The 26150-nt window shown below is 40.5% G+C and overlaps 2 protein-coding genes across 8 annotated transcripts in view; one reads left to right on the plus strand and one right to left on the minus strand.

Moving 5' to 3' along the window:
• LOC138755737 (uncharacterized) overlaps positions 1-19325 on the minus strand; it is a 54939-nt gene extending 35614 nt beyond the window's left edge. The window contains exons 1-2 of the mRNA XM_069922245.1: positions 19108-19325; positions 8982-9058 (exon numbers count right to left, since the gene is read on the minus strand). Of these exons, the coding sequence (XP_069778346.1) occupies positions 8982-9058; positions 19108-19118 (88 nt within the window). The 5' untranslated portion in view covers positions 19119-19325. The remainder of the gene's footprint in view (positions 1-8981; positions 9059-19107) is intronic.
• The window catches only part of LOC138755736 (KH domain-containing, RNA-binding, signal transduction-associated protein 3-like), a 225726-nt gene that overhangs the window by 89727 nt on the left and 109849 nt on the right, over positions 1-26150 (plus strand). For all 7 annotated transcript variants that reach the window (XR_011352516.1, XM_069922237.1, XM_069922239.1 and 4 more), the window contains 3 exons: positions 2591-2737; positions 12910-13046; positions 20794-20977. Coding sequence is in view for 6 of the 7 variants with exons in the window: in XM_069922237.1 (XP_069778338.1) it covers positions 2591-2737; positions 12910-13046; positions 20794-20977 (468 nt within the window). In the remaining variant the exon portion in view is untranslated. The remainder of the gene's footprint in view (positions 1-2590; positions 2738-12909; positions 13047-20793; positions 20978-26150) is intronic.

Genomic DNA, 26150 nt, shown 5'->3' on the forward strand with positions numbered 1-26150 from the left:
TTAAGGTCCCACTCTTAAGTGCAGTGCACATCTTACCACAACTCCTCCAGCAATGTCTGCAGTTAAAGTGACCTGGCATAGAGCAGCTTTCATAGTCAGGACAAGGAGCAGAGAGAGAACTATTGCACATGTTGGAGTTTATATTGTTCTGAGCTGGATATCTGGCCAATAATGATGGTACATCATTCAAATGAGCCAACGGTAAGGTGTGCACTAATGGATGGCCAGAGTCAAACCTTAATTGGCAGGTAATGCGACTTCCATCTTGGTTCCAGGCAGGGAGGTCTTCCTATAACACCTCCTTACTGATGGTAGCAATGTGAAGAGAGCATGGCCTGGGCAGTGAGGGACCTTTCTTGAGACACCACCACCTCTTGTAGATGTTCTTAATGGAATAAAGACTAATGCCCATGATGGCACTGGCTGAGTACACAACCTTCTAGACTTGTCCTGTTCTCCTCCATACCAGACAGTGATGCAACCATTCAGAATGCTCTTCACTGTACACCTGTAGAAATTTGCAAGAATCTTTGGTGACATATCTCCTCAAACTCCTTAACGAAGTATAACCGAGAGATCTTCAGAGAGATGGGCACCCAGGGATTTGAAGTTCTTTACCCTTTCCATTGCTGATCCCCGATGAGGAATGATTTATATTCTTCTGGTTTCTCCTTCCTGAAGTGCACAATCAGTTGCTTTCTTTTGTTAACTTTGAGTGCAAGATGGTTGTTGTGATACCACTCAAATGTCTAACTCCTGTACATTTCCTTGTTGCCTTCTGTGATTCTGCCGACATGCAAATTTGTCGATTGCATTTGAATTGTGCCTAGCCTCACTGTCGTGGGTGTGGAAGTATAGAGCAGTAGGCTATGCGTGCAAAAGGTATTGATTGTCAGTGAGGAGGAGACGTTGTTTCCGATATGTCCTGGCTGGTTTTCCGATGAGGAGGTCAAGAATCCAGTAACAGAGGGAGGTGCAGAGACCCAGCTTTTGAAGCTTGCTGACCATTGCAGAAGGCATGATGGTTTTAAAAGCTGAACTGTAATCAATGAAAAGCAACCTGATGTACGTGTTGCTGTTGACTAGGTGATCCAGGGCTAAGTACAGAACCAATGAGATTGTATCTGCTGTGGTGTGATTGTGGAGGTAGGTGAATTGCAGTGGGTCCAGGTTCCTGGGTATGAGTTAATTCTGCCCATGACATACCTCCCAAAGAATTTTATTGTAAAATTTATGGTGTTTAGGATTTTGCTTAAGGTGAAAAAACCAAATCGATAATTTGATAAATGTGTAAATGATGGTTGCTAAATGGCAACAATGGTGCCATTGTATGAATGGAATTCTGCTACCTGGCTTCGATGCAATAGTCTGCTGTTTAAAACATGAAGAAATATTCATTGGATATTGTGTTTTTTTCAGGCACCTCTAACTTGAGTCATTGTTGCATTTTTCTATTCAGTTGCAGTTATTTTTGGAAAAATAGTGATTGCTTTGAGATAAGGTTATTTATCAAGTCATGGACTTCTTCAACAGTGAAGTAGGCCCCAAATTGTCTGCCATCCAATTTGCCAGTGTTTGGCCCATGTCTCTCTAAATGTTTCCTCTCTGTGAACCTGTCTAAATGTTACAATTGTCCCTGCAAGCTTATTTCATTTATCCACCAGCATTTGTGTGAAGAAGATGCCCCTCAGGTCCCTTTAAAATTCTTCCCCTCACGCTCTTGAGTTTTGGATTCTAATACCATGAGAACTCCACCTTATAGTGATTATATAAATCATTATAAGGTCCCCACCATTCTACCCCCCAACTTGGCCTCTAATCATCCAACAATAAAAGAGCCAACCTTTCCTGTTTTGCCCTCTAATTCAAGCCTATCGGTGCAGTAAAGTTCTTTTCAATCTTTTCTGCATCCTTTCCCATACAAGTCCCATCTTACATCTTTCCAATAGCTGTGTCACCATAACAGCACATAACACTCAAAGTGTAGTTTTCCCAATGTCTTAAGCAGTTGTTATGTGACATCCCCTACACTTGTACTCAATATCTTGACTGCTGAAGGCAAGTGTGCCAAACACCTCAACTATCACCCTGTTTACTTGCACCCTACTTTCATGGAGTTATGTATCTGTACCCCCAAGTATCTTTCTTCTACAACACTCCCTAGAGCCCTACCATTCATTGTGCAAGTCCTGCTCTGATTCTCTGGTTTAACCTACCAAAGTGCAACACCTCAGAGTTAAATAATTATTTCTCCTTTTCAAATTGTCTGGCATAAAATATCACACGCAGTCCTAATTTAGGCCCAGTAGCCATTCAATATTTTCAGATTGCTACATGATATACTGCGTATAAAGGTAGTTTTTTCCATTGTTCACTGATTTATTTGGATTGTAAAAATTCAATAGTTCTTGCAATCTTTGGGTTTGTTGAGAAGTTTCTGTGGTATCGGTAGTGTGGAGTGATAGCTGCAGTACCAAATTTTGGAAATAAAAGACAAATGATAAGTGTTGTTGAAGCTACGGTCAGCACTTATTCTGAAGATCTGGGTCTTTTATTTGAAAGTTGATTGACTTTGTTTCCCGTTCAACAGGAAGAGGAATTACGAAAGAGTGGTGAATCTAAATATGCACATCTTAATGAGGATTTGCATGTACTGATTGAAGTATTTGCGCCACCATCAGAAGCCTACGCTAGAATGGGACATGCTCTAGATGAAGTCAAGAAATTTCTCATACCGGTTGGTATTGTCATCTGTTTCCTCTATTATTTTGTATATTTTGATTTGAGCATATAATTCTATAAAAACACAGTGTTTTGAGAGCTATAAAATTATTATTTGGTTCAATAAACTAAATGGACCCAAGGTATGCCTTCTCTCTAGGAACACATAATTATTTCAGCCATGTTTGGTTACAGTATGACTAAATGTAAGCAAATGAGCTTGCACAAACAGAAATAGATGGCTTGCTAAATTAGTGTAAAAGAAGCATATTTGATTCCGGTTACTATTTTCCTGTTTAACAATTAGAAAATTTATTGTGTGAATCTGAGCTCTGAAAAACAACTTCCTTAAAACTCTTCATGGAAACATTGAAAATAAGAGCAGGAATAGGGCATTTAGCCCTTCAAGTGTTCTCTACAATTCAATACAATCATGGCTGATCATAGGATTTCAGACCGCTATTCCTGCTTTCTGTCCATATCCTTTTTTCCATAAGAACCACTTCAAACTTCCTTTTGAATACATCTAATGAACTGGCCTCAATTACATTATATGGTAGAGAGTTCCACAAGTAGCTTGCTGCATCTTTTTTTTAAAAAAAACCTCTGCAGTAATTAACATAGATGATCTTTGGTAAATGTTTTTATTAATGCATTGTAGCGTCATATATACATAATGTAGCTCACCTATGCAGCGAGCGAATTGGCCCCAGCAGTTGTGGACAGGAAAACAACCAACGGCATCTAGCGAAGTTTTAGATACTAGGCAAGCCTCGTGTGGGAAACTCATCAGCGGTTAAAGGGTTGCTGCATACACAGACCTTCTTTGGCGCACAAAGCAACATGGCGCAGCCAGTACTAAAATTAGTATTGAGTCTAGTCCAAGGGCACAACTTTAATGCACCCCAGCAATGACCAGTGACGGCAACAATTCCATTTGGCGTTTCTACCTCTGAAGGTGGGGATCCGGAACGCGCAGATGCCAACCACCGTGCTTGTTTCCGGGAAACGAATGGGCCAGCCTTCGCTAATGGCTATGGCGGCTGTCCACTAGGATAGCCTCCTGTATGTCTGGGACAGATACTCTGGGTGCAGGTTCCTAGTAGACACAGGTGCAGAGGTCAGTGTCCTCACTCCCTTGGGCTCTGATACTAGGACAAAAAAGGATGGACCAGTCCTCAAGGCAGCCAATAAAAGCAAAATCCGGACCTATAGTACGCAAACCATCCCGTTACAATTTTGTGCCAGCCATTTCAAATGGACATTTACCGTGGCTGCAGTATAACAGCCATTGCTGGGTGCAGATTTCTCCGTGTGCATGGTTTGTTAGTAGATCTTAAAGGACGACGGCTGGTGAACGCCAAAACTTTTCAGACTTTCTCCCTAGGGATATCAAAATTGCCAACTCCATACCTGGACTCTGTAATGTACTCTAGTAAATTTGCAGAGTATTATAAGAATTTCCTTCCATCGTCACACTGCAGCTTTCAATGGCAAAATCCAAACATGGTGTGATGCATTTCATCCTCATGCAGGGACATCCCCTACAAGTCCGGGCCCATAGGCTACCTCAGACAAGCTCGGATACGCAAAGAATGAATTTCAAAGAATGGAGGAAATGGGGATTGTATGGCAGTCAAACAGCCCTTGGGCCTCTCCATTCCCTGTGGTTCCTAAATCCACGGGAAAATGGAAACCGTGCGGGGACTGAAGGAGGATGAACAATGTAACCACCTGTGAATGATACCCGGTCCGTACATACAAGATTTCACAACAAACTTACAAGGACCACATATATTCTCAAAAATTCATCTTGTCAGAGGATATCATCAGGTCTCAGTTAACCCAGCAGACATTCCAAAGACGGCTATCATCACCCCATTAGGCCTCTTTGAGTTCCTTCAAATGCCTTTTGGTCTAAAAAGCACAGCACAAACCTTCCAATGCCTCTTGAATGTAGTGGGGTGTGGCTTGGATTTTCTATTCATCTAATTGGATGATATTCTGGTAGCTAGCCACTCCCACCAGAAACACTTGGCACATCTGTGTATTCTCTGCCGCTGTCTTGACGATTTTGGACTCAAAATCAACATGGTAAAGTGTAAATTTGGGTTGTCAACTATCAATTTTCTAGGATATCGTATCAACTGCCATGGTGCCATAACCACTACCGTTTAAGGTGGAAATCATCGACAATTCGCTAGGTCTAACACAGTTAAAGGACTACAGGACTTTGTCAGTATGGTTAATTTCTATCACCGGTTTATTCCATCTGCGGCCCAGATCATGTAACCTTTTTTCTCTAATGTTAACAAAAATCCTGAGGTCAGATGAGAAGATGAAGGGTTTCATTGAAATCGAATTGCTCTGGCCAAAGTTCCACTCTTCGTCCACCCACAAGTAGATCTCCCTACAGCCCTCACAGTGGATGCCTCCAAAACTGCAGTAGGTGGCATTCTGGACCAGTTGGAAGTCACTAGCCTTTTTCAGCCAGTACCTGCAAGCCCCAGATATTGTTGTTGACAGGGAGTTGCTGGTGCTGTACCTGGAAATCTGGCATTTTCTTGAGGGTGGGGGAGTTTACGATCTTCAGATCACAAATCCCTGACCTTCGTATTTGCTAGTGTGTCGGACCCATGTTCTGCTCGCTAGCAGCATCACCTGTCATACATATCTGAATTCTCCACTACAATCAACCACTTCTCGGGGGAAAAGCAACATGGACTCCCACACACATTCAGGGACTGCAACCCAGTCAGTGTGAGCCTTGTTGCCGGGAGTGGACTTTACTACTTTTGCAAAGGCACAATGACAGGACATAGAGATACCTACGTACTACAGTGCAGTCATTGGACTCCATTTAAAGGACATGCCCATCGGACCAAGGGGCATTGATGTTCAGTGTAATGTTTCAACGGGATAACCCTGTCCCATCGTTCATGTTGCCTAGAGATGCCAAGTTTTCAATGCCTTGTACAAATTAGCCCACTCTTCAATCCAGGCAACTCAAAATAATTTCCAGTCACTTTGTGTGGAATGGACTCTGGAAACAGGTGAGGCACTGGGCCAGAATGTGCACACACTGCCAAATTTCCAAGATGTAAAGGCACTGCTACAGCTTTTTCAACCAACACGAAGGAAGTTTGTAGACATCATTGCCCCACTACTAGTGTTCAGAGGATTAAGGAACCTGTTTACAATGGTGGATAGATTTACCAGGTGGTTGAAGGCAGTTCCCCTAGCAGACTTGTCAGCGGAAATGTGTGCCAAACCCTCATTGCAACCTGGGTTGCATGGTTCGTCTCCCTGCCGACATTACTTTGGTCAGAAAAGTTCAATTCATGTCAACATTATGGTCTGCGGTAGCACATAGGACGACACCGTACCACTGACAGTCCAATGGCCCACTGGAAGAGTTCCACGGGCACCTAAAATTGGCCCTTATGGCATGCCTCTGAGGACCAGACTGGGTGGACGAACTTCCTTGGGTCCTTCTGGGCTTCCGCATGGCACCCAAAGAGGATTTGGCGGCATCTTAGGCTGAACTGGTGTATGGCACTGCGCTTATGGTACCGGGAGAATTTGTTCCAGCGTCGCAAAAATAAGATGATGTGCCAACAAAGATCCTCGCACACTCAGGGAGAGGCTAGGGAATTTATCCCCAATACCCACATCGCACTATGGAATCGTACCGTCGTATGTAACTGACAACCTGCAGCGGGTGGTTTTGTGTTTGCCTGCAGAGGACCGCACAGAACACCCCTGCTATGGATATGAAGGACCTAAAAATAATTAGGGACAACCTTTGTTTTAAACATAGGATTCCAGGAAAAAACCTTCATGGTGGACCGCCTCAAGTCGGCACACCTTGATATTGAACAGCTGGTTATGATTCCGACCCCTTGCAAATAAGGCATACCTTGTAAAAAGGACAATCTAGCAACCACTGCTTCTGCTGGTCCTGGGGGGCAGGTTTATGTAGCGTCGCACCTACATAGCGTGGCTCACCTATGCAATGAGTGAACTGGCCCCAGCAGTCACGGATAGGAAAGAAACCAACAGCATCTAGTGGGATTTTAGAATTGGGGCAAGTCTTGCATGGGAAGCCTATGTCACTTCAACCCTGCCAGACGCGGGGGTTAAAAGGAAAGGGTGTGTGTGTTTGAATTACGGGTTTTTGGTTTTGAGTAAAGAACTTTGTACTGAGACATTGCTGCACTTGGCTCATTTCTTTCACACTTCTCGCTCAACACAGCCACCCTCCATTGCTCATTGTGGCACACCGCTATAGTATGCATTTCAGTCACATTTTTTACATATCTTGGTAATGTTCCCTGCATTAATGGTGTATAAAAACTTAAGGTACATATGTAATGTAAGATTTATATTATAGTTTGGTTCCTTTGAGAATGAAATTGCTTCTCAATATACTAGACTTAATAATAGAACTTATAAATAGTGCATGAGTCAGGATATATGACTATTATAATATAAAGCTGGATATTTCTTTTATCTCCAGTTTTGTTTCAAAATTTTATGTCTACCGGTATGAAACAAAAAAACTTTGTTTCTCTTCAAAGGCCTTCCTTGCACATGAAAGTTCTTGTTTCTGACTGTAACCACCCTATTATGTAATATATTTATTTGCCACAACAGTGTTCTGCAAAAGAATGATTAAATTTAATGATCATCTACTGTTGATGGGGTTAATGGGATTAGGAGCATATTATGACCAAAGTAGAAGAGTTGATATCAATTTTTCAAATAGGACTAAGACAAATTGCATTTTGTGTAAACAAAAACATTTTTCAGCTCTCTTATTACAAAAATAGCTCTAAGGGGCTGTACACAAAATTGTTCTAAAGATGTATGTGGTTGGTAAATTGATTGGTCGCATGGGTGTATTTGTGCTGCCTAGGCTTGTTAGGCTGGAATGGCCTGTTTTCATGCTGTCATTCTCAATAAGATCTTAAAAAGTGGACACTATAAGAATTGGGATAGAAATTCCATTCATCAGAGATCATCAGTTTAGAGAGGAAAATCCCGAGCATTAAATCGTAAGTCAGTAGAAAGATAATGAATGGGTGAATATTCTGGTTAGGATGCTCACTGTTTATAATATAAAAGATGTCATTGGGTCAGGCAGTAACTATGGAAAGGGAAATTACTTTCAGGTCTATGACTCTTGTTCAAATTTTTGAAAGGGAGAAAACTAGTTTGTCTCACTGATGGGGGAAGGCAAAGGTAGAACAAAGAAAATTAGTTTTTAAATTTGTTTTCAATGGGTTCATTGCTCTTATCCATGGCATTTGGAAAGCTGAAGAAGGCATTCCTACTTTTGGAGCAAAAGGCATTTACCTTTTCCTTACAGCTCTTCATGCTTACCTGGAGTTGCCATTTGGCCATTTTTAAACCTTTATTTTAAAAAAAAACTAATATTCAGCTTTAATACAGTGTTTAAATGATCAATGCACCCCCTTATGACAAATATAAGATGAATATAACCTTGGAGGCACTGAGAATATGGGCTTAGAGGTTCTAATTAAGATTGAACAGGTTACTAAAATTGCAAACATTTTGATCTAGCCTAGTGCTTGGGGAGGAGGATGACATTTGTCTGGGTTTAAATTATCTATGCATTTTGTTCCAAGTAGCATCTTTTGCTGTTTTCAATACTCAGTGGGACTGCAGTACATTCTGTAATACATTTCAGTGGGATATATTGATAGAGTTATTATAGTTAATTCAATTACCTCGGATATGAAGTTATTAAAATAGTCTACTTCTCAATGGATGATTGGTGCAGATTTCAAAAAATATTTCAGAAGGATGAGGGGGGAGTATTGGGGGTGCTACCTTTATTTAAAAATGAGGGACAAATGTCTGCAGTGACATAATTGTGTACAGGGTTTCAACGCCTTCTAATGTAGATTTCATTGATGGGACAAGTATCTCCATCTGAAAATATAGCATGGATGATTCATCTCAGGTTTCCCTCTGAGGACCCCAGCATCTCAAAAAAGTTTTCAGCCAATTTATTTCAGTCAATATGGTATCAAGAAACTATTGAGAGCATATTGAGATTAGGCTATAGAACTGAAGACTCTCTTGAGTTAAAAAGGCAAGTTACAAAACAACTACCTTAAAATAGAGAAAATTAATCAAGGATTGCCGAGGATAAATCCAGGCTAGCCAAACAATCTCAATCATCAGCGGTGGGTTGGAAGATGAGGTTAGTAATATCATCAGGCGGCACTTACCTGCTGTTCTATGAGTGTTCTTTTCTGTTTTGCCAGGAACATGCCACTCGAGACTTCCTTTATATCTTGGTCCAAATCTAAAACAAAGAATTGTATTTCAAGAGCAAAGTTTATGAATATCGTACTACCAGCCCCCAATCAGGTGGTTGAAAATATTGGAGATTATAATGTCTGTCTTTTACATCAATGGCACAGAACAGGCTCTTCAGCTCATTAAGTGCTGATCAATGGAAGCTACTCCACAACAATGTAATCTTTCACGATCTCACACCCTTAACCCTCTATTTTTTCTTACATCCATGTGCCTCTCTAAGATTCTTTTGAATGCTCCTATTGGACTAGCCTTTACCATCACCTTTGTCAATGCTTTCCAGCACTCACCAAACTTTATTTAAAAGGAATTACTTCTGACATTTCTGATTTCAGATTTCAAACTTATTGTTAAAGAACATTCATGACATCACATACAACCTTGAGATTCTTTTTCCTGCAGGCATGGCAGAATTACCACTTATTGGTAGATTCCTTAAATGAGTGCCTGATTGAGTTTGTAGTTGAGGAGTCTGATAGTGGAGGGGTATCTTACATTTTATTAATTTAATCATACTATCCTCACATATAGTCATCCAATCATCCTGAGAAATAGATATAGACAAATCTTTTTCCCATTTTAACTTGCATTTATTAATATCCGTCTTAGGCATTTTATGCTGTCATAAGGCATACATCTCAGATATCTTTGGCTTGGCTTCGCGGACAAAGATTTATGGAGGGGTAATGTCCACGTCAGCTGCAGGCTCGTTTGTGGCTGACAAGTCCGATGCGGGACAGGCAGACACGATTGCAGCGGTTGCAGGGGAAAATTGGTTGGTTGGGGTTGGGTGTTGGGTTTTTCCTCCTTTGTCTTTTGTCAGTGAGGTGGGCTCTGCAGTCTTCTTCAAAGGAGGTTGCAGCCCACCGAACTGTGAGGCGCCAAGATGCATGGTTTGAGGCGATATCAGCCCACTGGCGGTGGTCAATGTGGCAGGCACCAAGAGATTTCTTTAGGCAGTCCTTGTACCTCTTCTTTGGTGCACCTCTGTCACGGTGGCCAGTGGAGAGCTCGCTATATAACATGATCTTGGGAAGGCGATGGTCCTCCATTCTGGAGACGTGACCTACCCAGCGCAGTTGGATCTTCAGCAGCGTGGATTCGATGCTGTCGGCCTCTGCCATCTCGAGTACTTCGATGTTGGAGATGAAGTCGCTCCAATGAATGTTGAGGATGGAGCGGAGACGACGCTGGTGGAAGTGTTCTAGGAGCTGTAGGTGATGCCGGTAGAGGACCCATGATTCGGAGCCGAACAGGAGTGTGGGTATGACAACGGCTCTGTATACGGTAATCTTTGTGAGGTTTTTCAGTTGGTTGTTTTTCTAGACTCTTGTGTAGTCTTCCAAAGGCGCTATTTGCCTTGGCGAGTCTGTTGTCTATCTCGTTGTCGATCCTTGCATCTGATGAAATGGTGCAGCCGAGATAGATAAACTGATTGACCGTTTTGAGTTTTGTGTGCCCAATGGAGATGTGGGGGGGCTGGTAGTCATGGTAGGTAGCTGGCTGATGGAGGACCTCAGTTTTCATCAGGCTGACTTCCAGGCCAAACATTTTGGCAGTTTCTGCAAAACAGGACGTCAAGCTCTGAAGAGCTGGCTCTGAATGGGCAACTAAAGCGGCATCATCTGCAAAGAGTAGTTCACGGACAAGTTGCTCTTGTGTCTTGGTGTGAGCTTGCAGGCGCCTCAGATTGAAGAGACTGCCATCCGTGCGGTACCGGATGTAAACAGTGTCTTCATTGTTGAGGTCTTTCATGGCTTGTTTCAGCATCTCAGATATAAATCCTTTCTTACTCCCTTCAGTAAGTAAACTTTCAAATTTAGGCCGCCTAGGCAACCGTAATGTACACCCAAAATTATCTAACAGTAAGGCTCTAATCTGATAATAAATAAACAGGGTATTTAATTTTGTAAAAATTATAATTTTGTAAAAACTGAGAATTCCATTTATAAATAAAGGAAACCATTCTCATTCATATGAGACAATTCAATCTTGGTCCAAACCAAAGGTTTATCTACTTCAAACATTCTATTAATACATTTCTATTGTGCCAATTCATAATAATTCTGAAAATGAGGAAGTTGCAATCCTCCTAAAGTATATTTCCAAGTCAATTTCTTCAACCCACCCTTGCCATTTTACTTTTCCATAGAAAAGTCCTCACCAAAGCATTCAAATCTTTAAAGAATTTTTGGGGAATTCTACATTATAGACTGAAAAAAGGTGTTGTATACGGGGAAAGATATTCATTTTCACGCAGCTTACTCATCCTATCAATGTTATTGGTAAATCTTTCCACTGATTTAAATCATATTTAATCTTAGACAATAAAGTTAAATAATTCAATTCATATAAATGGTTATAATTATCATCTATTATTAATTCCTAAATTTTTAATTCGATCAGACCGCTTAAATTTCACAACATGTTTACAAGATGAATAGTCCACATCCGCCAGAGGCATTATTTCATTCTTAGCCCAATTAATCTTATAACCTGATAATTCACCATATTGTTTTAGTCTCGTAAGCAAATTCCCCATACACTGCATAGGTTGTGTTAAATATATCAAAATATCATCTTCAAATAAATTTATTTTACCCTCATCTGCTTTCACCTTAGTACCATTAATATTACCATCTTGTCTAATCAACTGAGCCAAAGGTTCAATAACCAATGCGAATAGAGGTGGTGACAAAGGACAGCCCTCTCTCGTCGATTTAAATAATACAAACGAAGAAGATACCTGTCCATTTGTCACAACTCTAGTTGATGGATTTTTGTATAAAGCCTTAAACCATTCAATAAAGAGGCCTAGATTTAAACTTCTCAAACACTTTAAACAAAAAACTCCATTCCACTCTATCAAAGGCTTTTACAGCATCTAAAGCAACTCCCATAGGTTGGCCGGATTGCCCCCGAGAAATATTAATTAAAGAAATCAACTTCACAATATTATCTGCTGAATACCAATTTTTAATAAAACTGGTTTGATCTATATGAATGAAATCTGGCAAATATTTAGCTAGTCTTTTAGCTAGAACCTTGGTGATAATTTTATAATCCACATTTAATAAAGAATGCGGTCTATAAGATCCCACTTTTAATGGGTCCCTATCCTTCTAAGGAATAACCGTAATAATCGCTCTAGAAAAAGAATTTGGAAAAGAACCAGTCTCCGTCGCCTTCTTCAAAACGTCCATCAATATAGGAATAAATAAATCCTGAAATACTTTGTAAAATTCAGAAGTAAAACCATCCTCTCCTGGAGATTTCACACCAGGCATTGACCGCAATGCTTCCTTTACGTCTATAACAGTAAAAGAAAATGCATTTAAGTCTTTAATCTCTGTGTCCCTTAAAGATGGTAAAGCCAATTCAGACAAAAAGGTGTCGATTTTAGCATCAGAAGTATACAATTTCTCATAAAATAAACAAAATTCATCATTAATTTCCTGAGGTTTATAAGTAATCAACGAGTCATGTCTAATAGCATTTATTGTCATAGAAGCCTGGTCAGTCTTTAATTGCCACGCTAATACTTTATGGGCTCTTTCACCCAACTCATAATAACGTTGTTTCGTCCTCTGAATAATACTACGATTGATTTTTTTAACCTCTTGCTGATCTTTTCCCACTTGCCTGCACAGACCTAATCTCTTGGATCTCTTGATATTCACAATGGATGGCCTAGAAGAGATTGTCATATTGTAGAACAAAGGGTACTGATCTGGTATTGGATTGTGTTTGAAACTGGTAGCAGAGCTTTTGTTACCAGCTTTCTTTATTTTACTCCTCCAAAGTGGTAACATTTATAATGTGTGTATGTGTTTTCAGGATTATAATGATGAAATTAGACAACAACAGCTTCAAGAATTGTCATACCTGAATGGTACACCGGAGAGTCCAGAAACTCCATCTGTTCGTGGGAAACCAGTCAGGGGTCGAGGAGCAATTGCTCCTGCTTTGACAAGGTGAGAATATCTGTGCAAATTCTAGCAGTATGGCTAGTTCCAGGCTGAACTTTTACTTAATATTGGCAAAGAATATCATTAAAACATCTGGGAATGCAAAATGATTCTGTAATGAAGTTTGGAAGTTTTATATAAATGGGTTAACTTTAATAAGACCACAGCCACATAGTATGTAACAGGTCCTTGGTCACAGCATGTTCATGCTGACCAAGTTGGCATTCTGAACTAGGCTCATTTGCTTACATTTGGTTCATATCCTTCTAAGCATTTCCTATCCACCTATCTGCCCAAATGACTTTTGAACATTTTACTGTAACTTATTTTGATATCTTGTTCCAGGTGGTGTCTAAATTGATGGGAAGAAGTTGCCTCTCATGTCCCTTTTAAATCTTCTCCCCCTTTCATTAAACCTATGCTGGATAGTTGTTGAGTTGTCAACCCTGAGAACTAAATTGTAGGGATTCACTTTTTCTATGCTCCTCATGGTTTTCTAAACCTTTACAAAGTTAACCCTCAGCCTTCTATACTTTAGAGAATAAAGACCTATCTATCCATCCTGTAAATTAAACCCTTCAGTCTTGGCCATGTTCTGGGGAATTTCCTCTGCACCCCTTCCAACTTAATGATATGGTTGCATAACTGGGTGACAAGAACTGCATATAGTCTTGCAAGTGTGATCTAACCAACACCTTGTACAGCTATGTCATGAGATCCCAACCTTTTGCTATTATCCTCCCAAATGAAGGCAAGCATGCCAGATACAGTACTGCCCTTGGTCTTTCAGTTTTACATCATCCTCCAAGGCTCTGCCATTTACTGAAATTATTTGACTTGACCAAAGTGCAGCACCTCACCCTCGTCAGGGTTAAATTTAACTCCTTAACCCAACTTCTTAACTAATATAAATACTGAGATATTCTTCCTCACTGTCCATTATACTATCAACTTTGATATTATCTACAAATTTACTAATTGTGTTAACTACATTGCCATCCAAATCGTTCATGTAGGTGACAAACAGCAGTGGATCCACCACTGATTCCTCAAGCCACAAGCCTCCAATCTGAGTAATAAACCTCCATTACCACTGTCTCCCACTATTAAGTCACAAATTTAATTGGTTGGCATAGCGGTGAGCCCAATGTCTTTACAGCAACAGCGATCAGAACTGAGATTTGAATCCCATGCTGTCTGTAAGGAGTTTGTACGTTCTCTCTGTGACTGTGTGGATTTTCCCTGGGGGCTCCGGTTTCCTCCCACTGTTTGAAACATAGGTTAATTTGGTGTCATTTGAGTGGTACAGATTCGTGGGCCAAAATGGCTTGTTACCGTGGTGTATGTCTAAATTTTGAAATTTAAGATTAAGCAATTTGATTCCAATTGACCAGTGCACCTTGAATTCCATGTAATCCAACCTTCCGAATTAACCTGTCAATGGGGACTGTCTCAAAGGCTTTATTAAAATTTATCTATACAATATCTACCATCCTACCATCATCACTTGGGCACCTATTTTCAGATTCATGAGGCACAATCTCTCACCCATAAAGCCATGCTGAATGCCTCAAATCAGTCTTTGCCTATCAAAATGCTGGTAGATCACAAAGTCACTGATCTGTTTTCAACTTGTCCTTGCTGCTCTTTTTTTAAAACATTTGCCTCTCTCCGGTCTTCAGCAGACAGGCACTTTACCAGAAGTCAAAAATGATGGAAATATCTAAGCAATAGCCTCCCCAATTTTTTACCTAGCTTCCCAGAAGGTCCAAGGTTGCACTTAATCAGGCCCTGGAGATTTTCCGTCCAAGGCCACTAACACTACCCTTCCCTCAACTAAGTTTCTGTTTCAGTAATAATATTTAGGTCCTCCCCAAAAATATCTATGTCCTGAATTCATCTGCGTTGCCCATTGAACTTCATTGCATTAAAATAAATAGAATTTAAACCCCTAATCTTTCCTTTCTCTTTGCTATTGAATTCTATATGCCATCTTTGACGATGATATTCAATGTTCCATCATTGAATGTCATGTACACAAAATTTGTTTTCCTTTATTTGACTTGTAAAGGCACACAAAGTGGTGCCATTAGTCCAACATCACAATTAAGACGAGAAAGAGAAACAAAAGAGAGTCCCACCAGAGACATCAAGTGTCCATGCCGTCATCACATGGTCCCATAAACTGTGCAGCGGCACAGCCTCCTGTCCATTCCAGTAGTGAAACCGAGCTTGAGATATTCAAGTTACCCTCCTCATCCCTTCAAGAATCTGTAAGTGACCTGAGACCTGTTTGGAGCCCTGTTCATCATCGGTACCCTCATGCATCCCTATCCCGATATCGGTTGCCAGTCTCCAACAGAATATAGCCTGGTGTGAGCCCTTTGGCTACCAAGCCCTTAGCTTCAGTTTCTCATCTGCTTTATCGCCAGAATGAGCTGCTGCACTAACATAGTTTAAACCCTCCCAAGATTCATCAGCAAATGTCCCTGCCGGGAAATTCATCCCCCTATTATTTTAGTAAAGTGACACTTGCAATAATTGTGTATGTTCGTAAGACCAGAAATGTAGCGGAAGTAGGCCAATAGTCCCATCAGTCCACTCTGCCATTCTATTATGATCTGGTCTATTCTCCCACTGAGCCCCACTCCCTTTGCCTTCTTCCCTTGATAACCTGACTAGTTAGATACCTATCAATCTCAATGACTTGGCCTCCACGGCTGCCCGAGGTAGCAAATTCCAGAGATTCACCACCCTCTGACTAAAAAAAATTCCTCTGCATCTTTTTTTTTAAACAGATGCCCATCAATCCTGGTTATGCCCTTTGTCCTTGACTTCCCCACCCCACCATGTAAAACATTTGCTGCATACAAAATGTTTCTGCGAGGTCGCCCCTCATTCATCTGAACTCCAAGGAGTACAATCCAAGAGTCGTCAAATGTTCCTCATATGCTGATCCCTTCATTCCAGGAATCGTTCTTGTGAATCTTCTCTGAACCCTCTCCAGTGCCAGTAACATCCTTTTCTTCCCAGGAGCCCAAAGCTGTAACCCAGTACTCCAAAGTGAGGCCTCACCAGTGCCTGGTAAAGCCTCAATGTTATATCCCTACTGTAGTATTCTATTCCTCAAGATATGAATGCCAACGTTGCATTTGCTTTCTTCACTACCAACTCAACCTAGAGATTAAACTTTAGGGCATCCTGCATGAGGACCCCCAAGTCCTTTTGCACCATTGAACTTTGAATTTTCTCCCCATCCAATTATAGTCTGCCCTTTTATTCCTCCTACCAAAGTGCATGATCTCACTCTTTCCAACATTATATTTAATTTGCCACTTCTTTGCCTATTCTCCTAATCTATGTAAGTCTCTGCAGCTTGTTTCCTCATCAATATCTGGCCCTCCACCTATCTTTGTATCATCTGCAAACTTAGCCACAAAGTCATTTCTTCCACAATCCAAATTATTGACATACAATATAAAAATGTGGCCCCCAACACAGACTCCTGCGGGACACCACTGGTAACTGGTATCTAACCTGAATAGGATCCCTTTATTCCAACTCTCTGTTTCCTGCCAATCAACCAATCCTCTACTCATGCTAGTACCTTTCCTGTAAGTCCATGGGCTCTCATCTTATTAAGCAGCCTGATGTGCAACACCTTGTGAAAGGCCTTTTGAAAATCCATATACACAACATTCATTGCATCTCGTTTGTCTTGCCTGCTTATAGTTTTCTCAAAAAATTGCAGTAATTTTGTCAGGCAAGATTTTCCTTTAAGTAAACCCTGTTGACTTTGGTCAATCTTGTCATGTATCTCTCCAGGTACATTGTAACCTAGTCCTTGATAAATCAACTCCAACAACTTCGTATCTACCGATATTAGGCTAACAAGTCTATAATTTCCTTTATGCTGCCTTCTTCCTTGTTTTAAGTAGCAGAATGGTTTTTGTAATTTTCCAGTCCTCTGAAACCATGTCAGAATTGATCGATTCTTGGATGATCATTACAAATGCTTCCACAATTTCCATAACTACTTTTTTCAGAAGCCAAGTGGCATTCCATCTGGTGCAGGAGACTTATTAGTCCATACAGCTTCCAAAGCACCTCTCTTCCCTAATGGTCTTAAAAGGCAGGTATACTGCTAATGTCTTCCACAGTGAAGACTGATGCAAAATACTCATTCAGTTCCTCTCCTATTACAATTTCTCCATTAACATTTTTAGTCCTATATCTGCTCTTATCTATTTTTTACTCTTAAAATACTTCAGGAAAGAAAGTTTTTAGTGTCCTTTTAAATATTGTCTGCTAGATTTCATTCAGAGTTCATCTTTTCCTTCCTAATCACTTTCTTCATTGCTTTCGGTACACTTTTAAAAGCTTCCCAATCCTCTATCTTCCCACTAATTTTTGCTTTTACTTTGGCTTGGACTTCTCTTGTCAGCTACATCTGTGCCATTTTTCCATTCATCTTTGGACTATACTTGTCCTGCACCTTCCTTATTTCTTTTTGCATTCTTTTCTCTCTCCCTTTAGTTTGCATGCCACATTCTGGCTACTGTTTGTAGGCCTGTATACAACTCCTGTCAGTGTTTTTTTTTACTCCTACAGTTTCTTTATCTTCAGATTCAATGACTTCTTTCTCCAAAGATTTAATTCCATTTTTAACCAGAACAACCTCACCCCGCCCACCCCCCCCCCACCCCCGCAGCCTACCTTTCTGTCCTTCTGATACCCTGTGTATCCACAGATATTTAATTCCTAGCTGTGATCTTTTAGCAACGTCAGTGATGGCCACAATGTCATACCTGCCAACTTCATTTTGTGCTCTAAGGTATCAACCTTATTTCTTGTAATCTGGGAATTTAAATAAAAGGCCTTCAGTGCTGCATTCATCACTCTTTTCAATTTTGTTTCCAAGTTATATCTTTAATCTTATGCTTGCAATTTTGCCCGATTGACTCCTACGCTTCAACACAATCTCGCTACACAGTGCATCTACTTGTGTTTCTTCTCCCCTCTTCACTGCCTTCTCATCCTGGTTCTCATCTCCATGCCAATCTAGTTTAAACACTTGCAAACAGCTCCAGCAGACCTGCCCGCTAAGGTTTTGGTCACCCTCCTGTTCAGGTTTATCTGTTCTTTTTGAACAAGAGAGGTTCCAAAGACCCATAAACCTGAACTCCTGGCCCCCTACACCAACTCTTTTAGCCACACATTCATCTGCCATAACCTCCTATTCCTGCCCTCAATGGCATGTGGCAAAACCAGCAATCCAGATATTACCACCCTTGAGGCGGGTCTGCTCTTAAGCTTCCTTTTTAACTCTCTATATTTCTTCTTCAAGACTTCATTCTTTATCTATGTCATTTGTAGCAACGTGGACCACGACATCTGATTACTCACTCTCCTGCTTGAGAATGCTGCAGACTCTCTCTGAGATATACCTGACCCTGGCACCTGGGAGGCAACGTACCATCTGGGAGATTTGATCATGTCCACAGAACCTCCTATCTGCTCCCCTAACTTTTTTGTTGAGTAGGTTTATATAGGTTGGCATTATATTGTGGGCTGAAGGGCCTTTGCTGAATTGTAATATTGTATGTTCTAACTGTTGTGTCCCTATCACTATGTCTTCTTCATCCCCCTTCCCTTCTGAGCCAAATGCCAGAGATCTGACATTACAACTTCTCTGATAGATTGTTTTCTCTTCTCCCCCCCCCCCCCCCCCAACATTTTGCAAAATAGTATAATCATTGCTGAGGGCAACAGCCGCGAGACAGGGGTGTATTGTGCTGACTGCCTATACCCCTTTCCTCTCCTAACAGCCACTTAGTTACCTCTCTCTTGGGTGTGACTATCTCCTTATAGGTTCTGACTATTACCTCCCAAATAATGCAGAGTTCTTCCAGCTCCAGTTCCTTAACTTGATTCTGTAAGGAACTGCAGCTGGATGCACTTCTTACTGGTCGTGTCATCCCATATTTACCACATCCTGCCACTGCCTTAGGTGCCATCTCCACAACCTACCCTGTCTGGGTGAAGAAAAGATTTTACCTGACCTTACCTGTAGTACATCCTCAGCCTCTGCTTGCAGAAACCTCTTGATCCATAGCTTCTAATTCTTCACTCCTATGTTTCGCCACTCGCACTGGTTGCTCCACTTGAGATTCCCTTTTTATTTGCTTCTGGTTCTAACTGTATCAACAGATTCCAAGCCATTGCTGAGGTTCGTAGTCTGCTTCAATTTAACTAATCCTGAAACAAAGCACAGCTCCCAATACAATGAATGTTACTTGCACATATTTAAAGAGTGAGCATCAAAAGCACAGAACTAAATGTGGTTCAATTAATTACCCTGGAATGAAAATCTCAAAGAATAAGAGTTACCTGCTTACTTGGCAACAGCAGATTAAGGATTGGAATCAAAAATCCATAATTCACCCAAAAGACTTAAATCAAAATGCTAAGATTTAGTAAGATATAGTTCACAGCTCTATGTCCATTTTCTTTATCAGAACTAATCAGAACATGATGAGAAGGAGACAGGGAAGAAAAATTTGATTAGGCTACATTTAGATTATTATGTTCAGTTATGGGCATTGTACACTTAAGAAAAAGTGTTAAGATCGAAGTGGTTCAGAAAATATTTTCAAGGTTGTTACATGGATTGGAGGGCTTGAGTAATCAGAAAAGGTGGGATAGGTGAAGTATGTTCCCTTGGAGCAAGGGAGACTGATGGGAGCCTATAAAATTGATAGGCATGGATAGGCCAAATAGCCACTGTCCTTTTCCCATGGTAGTAATGTCTAAAAATAGAAGGCCTAGATGAACTTGTGAGTGAAGTGGTTTAAGGAGGATCTGAGGGGTAAGTTTTTCCACGTAGAGTAGTAGTCCAGTTTATTGTCATCTGATTGTACAAATACATCCTGATGAAACAGCTTCCCCGATCCTCTGTGAAAGTCATGCAGACACACAACCAGACATAACACACATACAGACAAACATGTAGCCAAGTATTTTAGCGAGACCAATAAATAAATATTAGTTTGTACCAATGAGAGTCTCGGGTGGTTAGTGTGAGCAGTTTCTTTGGCCGTTCAGCGTCCTCACTGCTATTTGGTATCTGGAATGAGCTGCTTTAGGAGCTGGGAGTGGTAGGACTAATAACAGCATTTAAGAGGGATGTGGACAGCAACTTGAATGAGTAGGACATAGATGGATATGCAATAAATGCAGTCAGCTGGGATTAGTGTAAAGAGGCATAACAGTCAGTGTAAAGTATGACTAATGAGATTGAAGTGCTATCAAGAGGATAAATTGTGAGTACTAAAATAAATCTATTAATGAGTGATAGAAGCTTGTAAAATGCTAAATATTGCTGATAGCACTCTTGTGAGACAAGCACCTCTATGCTGATAACAACATTGATTGGGAAAAGCATGCAAAGGTTGAGCTCATACTGCACAAGGAGAGAGAAAGTTTTTAGTCTTACCTGCACTGACAGCAGTATGGAAACATCATCAAGAAAATGTAAAGTGACAAATATAGGTGCTAAGTCTTGAATTTCGCTAGATGTTTTTGATCGTAAATGTAAAAAAAAGAATGCGGTGTCATTCTGTAATATAGACTAAATAAAAATAACTAATCAATAAATTGCTGAGGGGCTTTTTTAATCCTTAGCTTGTTCCCATCATCTGAAGTGAGAATAATGAACTGGTGCTTTATGCCTTCCTTTTTGCCCTGTAATCAGAGGCCGTGGTGGAGTTCCTCCCCCTACATCTGCAGTCCCACGAGCAGGGCCAGTTCCCAGAGGAGCACCTCCTGGTCGAGGTCCTGGAACTCGAGGACGAGGAGTTCCTGCTCCAAGAGCAAGAGGAGCACCAGGCTACAGACCTCCACCACCCCCAGTACAAAATTCGACATATGGTGAATATGTAAGTCAATTACTTTTAGTACTGATTGTGGAAAGGGACTTCAAGAGGTTTTAATTTTTGAAATAAATCATGAAAATGATCAGGAAATCTAAATTTTTCTATAAGATTAATTGCATTGTTAGAAGGGGTTACCAGTAATTTCAAAATAGATCATGAGCTGCTCCACTGCTTTGAAAATACCAAGCAGAACAATCAATTGGGTGGATTTGAGATATATAAAGATGACAAATGTGGCAAATAAATTCTACATTATTCTGATTCTGTCAAAATAATTCAAGAATCTAATGTGTAGAAATCATGGAACTGGATTGAACAATAAATGCTCTGCATGAACACTACACTGAATAACTTTGGACTGGTTCACAGCCTCGAGATGTCACAGCCTGTTTAGAAACTTTGTGACAGATCTGTAAAATGCTGAAAAAGCTTGATGGTTTGGAAAAATATGCAGCTCGGATAGGTCTTTTTACAAATGAAATAATCATAGACCGTTTAGGCCAAATAAACTTCCTTTAGATTGTATTTGTTAATGGATAATTTAGTGGTACTGATGAGTAAACAAAGATTATATTTTAAAATATTGCATTATATGACAGAAAATTCATTTTTTCTGTATAACTTTGCCAGTACAGGTATTATAAAAGCATAAGGAATAGAGGGGGGCTCTACTGTTCAATAATATGCTGATCCAGTCTGACCATAAACATCATTTTCCCACACTCGCCCAATTCTTTTTGATTTGCTTATAGTTTAAGCATCTGTCAAGCTTTACCTTGAATATCATCAATGAAACCCCATAACTCTCCAGTTGGAGAAGCCTAAAAGTTCACAAAACCCTCTCAGAAAGGCCTCCTTGTTTCTATCTGAAATAGAGAATGCCTTCTATGGACCCTAGTTCCACCATGACAATCCATTTTAAGTTTATTAAGTTCAGCATGTATTCTATGCTCCTATGAGTTGTAGCTTTATACATTTAACCAATTTTTTTCTCGGAATCAGCCAAGAGTACATTCTCTGAAGTAACTTCAATATAGGCACATCCATCCTTTAAACTGTATGCAGTGTTCCAGGTACATTCTTGCCAGCACTCTGCAAAGTTGCATTAAAACTTCCTTATTTTAATATCCCATATCCCTTGTAAGAAGGCCAACATTCCACTAACGGTCCTGATGACCTGCATGCTCACTTTATGTTTCATGTGTTTGGACTCTGAGATCCCTTTGTACTATATCATTTACTGGTCTTAATTAATTTGAAAAAATAATGCTTCAATCTTTTCTCTGAAATGGATTATGTCTTATTTCCCCAAATTATATTACATTTGACAAGGTATTTCCCATTTATTTACCATTCATTTTCTTAACAATTATAAACCCTTGTAGGTTCTTCCATGATTTTCTATTGCATCTTTTTGTAATATCAGTAAATGTTGCTACGTGCACTTGGCCATTTCATCCAAGTCATGAATGTAGATTGAAAGTAGTGAGATGCCAACATTGATCCCTGTTGTGCACCACTTCCTACTTTTGATGATTTTAATAAAATTGTCAAAAATTCAGTACATTTTCATGTTGAGGGTCAGTATATACAGGCAGTCCCCTGATTACGAATGTCCAGGCTACGAACCACTTGTACTTACGAATGGGCTGTTCCCCAATTTGCATATATGCATAATTGTGCCCCAATTTGCACGTGTGTGTAAGGCGCATAATGTTACCTCACGAACGCTAAATAAGGACCGTAAGTTCCGTCTTACATTACAAATTCGGCTTATGGATAGACCCAGGTAATGAAACTCGTTCATAACCTGAGGAATGCCTGAAATTTTAAAGTAGACATTTAAAAAATATTCACTTTAGAAACTTTGAACATTGCATTCTTTTTGATTTTCCCTTGTATGTGGATTATTTAGATTAATTACATGTGTTCAATGAGAAAGGGAATGCCTCCTGCCGGAGCAAGTTTTTAATGCCTCTTAATTTTCTGCAAGGCAAGTACACATAATTGGATTAAGTATTTAAGTAGTTCCTATTTTTTTAAATTTGATAGCCTTAGGCTTGTTCATCCTGATGACCATCCCTGCATTACGTGACACTCAGTTTATTAGATATATGGAGAAGCATTTGGGCTGAAAGGGCCAAGTCTAGAGGATTGGGTGTAAGCCACATCTTTGTGATATAGAGTCTCCAGCAATCCCTTACCTATCTTCAGTGCAGCAATCTGGCACTTAAGGCCTCATTTTCATTCTCCTGAGGGTATATTGGCTAAAAGGATTCAAGGAAAGAAGGGAACATAGACTCTAGCATTTCAGTCTCACTTAGAATCCACCCTTGCAACCACATTTTGTAGCACAATGGATCCTTCCATGTATTGTATTTACTGACCTTCAATGCTGGTGGAATGATTCCAATGGGTGATATTCACCAATTCATTTGCACTGCTTCATCATCTGTTTGTTTCAACGAGTTGACACATGCTTTAATGCATTTAAAATTCATTGCAAATTAATGGTCAAGGGGCATCAAATGGTACAATTCCAAGTTGTAAATGAAGGTACAAATCTATTTTCAATAATTCACTGCAAAAGATTTATTGAAGACAACTAATATAGATCCTTTCCCTTCCCTACTTTCCAATTTCAGCAAAAGATGAAATTAATGGAGCTAAGGCCAGATTTATTGAAATTTGTACTATTTATCTGGTTAATGGATTGAAAGAGACAGCTAAAGGGTGGGAGCAAACAAGGGCATATTAAAGTTGTGAAATTATAAGTAAATTTCTCCTGCCTCTTCTAGAATGTGTTTTTATTTTCCTCCATTCCACAATTTTATTTACCATTTGTTTTTCCTGAATATATCCCAAGAATATTTGCTGCCCATCCTTTGTGGTTTGTCCCTTAAGATTGTGCCCCAGTAACTTTTTACCTTAAGTTATTCCAATGTTATTTACTGAAGCTTAAAACGCTCTGCTTCTTCTTACCTTTTGATGTATTGCCTGTGGGACAAGTAATCCTTCCTGCAAGAATATTAATCCTGATCTATAGATCCTCCAACGTATGCTGTCCCTGCATTTGTGGTATAATTATAAAATTGCACAGCATAAGAACTGACACTCTTGGTCCACCTCATTCATGTTAACTTTGATGCCTTTCTATGCTCATCACATTTGCCTACATGAACCCCATATATCTCCGAGCCTTTTCTGTCTAAGTACCTGACCAAATGCCTTTTGGACTTTGTAATTGTATCTACCTGTATCATCTCCTCTTGCAGCTTGTTCCAGATAACCACCAATCACTTATCTTTCAGATTTCCTTTAAATATTTCCTCCCATTAACTTAAACCTATGCCCTCTGGTTCTATGCTCCTTACCATTAGAAAAAGGTTTCTGACTGTCCATGTCCTTCATAAGATGATGTACTCTTTAAGGTCACCTTTAGTCCACTGAGAATCAAACCAATCTAACTAAAACTTTCCATTTCTGGCAACATCCTACTGAATCTATTCTGTGTTCTCTGGTGCAGCCATATCATTCCTGTTGTGCACAATATTTGGCTGAGCTGCAACTTGATATCTCTATTCGAAACACAATGCTGGGGAAACTCATCAGGTGTAACAGTGTATTTTATATAAGAAAGATAAAGGTTGAGCCTGTCATCAAGGTATGGAAAAATGTAGACACATGTCCAAACAAAAGGGTAAAGGGGAGGGTTGGGGGAAGGAGCATGATCCCAGAGGCAGGAGATAATAGGTGGAGAAGGGAGGGAGGGCACAGTAGCAAGCAGGGGGAGGAGGGATGGCTCTGTGAATGGAGAAGGAAGGGAATGGAAAGCTGGACAAAAAAAGGAAAGGGAGGGAGAATGGAGAGTAGATTAGCGGAAACAGAAGTCATTTTTAATTCCATCAGGCTGGAGAGTGCCCAGACGGAAAATCGTGCGTTCCTCCAATTTACATGTTGTCTCAGTGGGATAGTACATGAGGCCATGGACAGACTTATGAGTATGGGAGAGGGTTGCAGAACTGAACTGGAAGGTACCTACCACTGATGCAGACTGAGCAAAAGTGCTCCGATGTAGAGGTCACCAAAGAAGCCCCAGATTCAGTAAATCACTCCTGCGAATACACAGGTGAATGTTGCTTCACTTGAAAGGCCTTTTTGGGTCCACGAACTGAGGTGAGGGAGAAGGTATCGGTTCAAGGGTGGCACCTCCTGCAGACATAGGCAAAAGTGCCAGGGAGATGATTGTTCGGGATGGATGAGTGCACGAGGGTGTCTCAGAGGGATGGTGCCATAGAGGGGAAGATGTGTCTGGTAGTTGGATTCTGTTATAAATGCCAGAAATTCTGGAAGATAATGTGCTGGATATGGAGACTGGTGGAATGGTTGTTAAGAACAAGGGGAATCCTTTGTTTGTTGCTTCTGGGGCAGTCAGGGCAGAGAAGATGAGCAGGAAAAGAAGTCATGCGGTGAGGGCTAAGTTGTTGGTTGTAGAGCGAAAGCCACATTTGTAGAAGCATGTGGACATTTCAGATGATCTGGACTTTAAGACCTCATCTCGGGAACAGATGCGGCAAAGATGGAGAAATTGCGAGAAGGGAATAGAATCCTTGCAGTGGACTGGGTTTGAGAAAGTGTAATCAAGGTGGGTGTGGGAGTTGGCATGTTTGTAAAATATGTTGGTGGTCTTGTCTCCCAAAAGAGAGATTCAGAAAGCGGAGAGTGTTGTTGGAGAGGACCAGGTGAGTTTGAAATTGGGGTAGATGTTATCAGTGAAGTGAATGAAGTTGACGAGCTCATCACAGGTGTATGAGGCAGCCCCAATGTAGTCTTCAATGTAGCAGAGGAAGAGTTAAGGGGCCTTGCCTGTGTAGTCTTGCAGCATGGTTGCTCCACAAAGCCCACAATTGGGCAAGCGTAGCTTGGACCCTTGGAGGTACCCAGGGCTACTCCTTTGATTGGAAAGAAGTGAGATGAGTCAAAGGAGAAGTTATTTATGGTGAGGCGTTCTGCCAAGCGGAGGAGGATGATGGTAGAGGGTGACTGATTATGTTTCTTTTCCAGAAAGTAATGAAATGCTTTGAGACCTTCATAAAGGGTAAGGAGGTATAAAGGGATTGGACATCCATAGTTAAAATGAGGCTGTCCATTTCAGGGAATTTGAAGTCATTGAAGA

The sequence above is a fragment of the Narcine bancroftii genome, chromosome 2 (assembly GCF_036971445.1).
Source record: "Narcine bancroftii isolate sNarBan1 chromosome 2, sNarBan1.hap1, whole genome shotgun sequence".
Lineage (NCBI taxonomy): Eukaryota > Metazoa > Chordata > Chondrichthyes > Torpediniformes > Narcinidae > Narcine > Narcine bancroftii.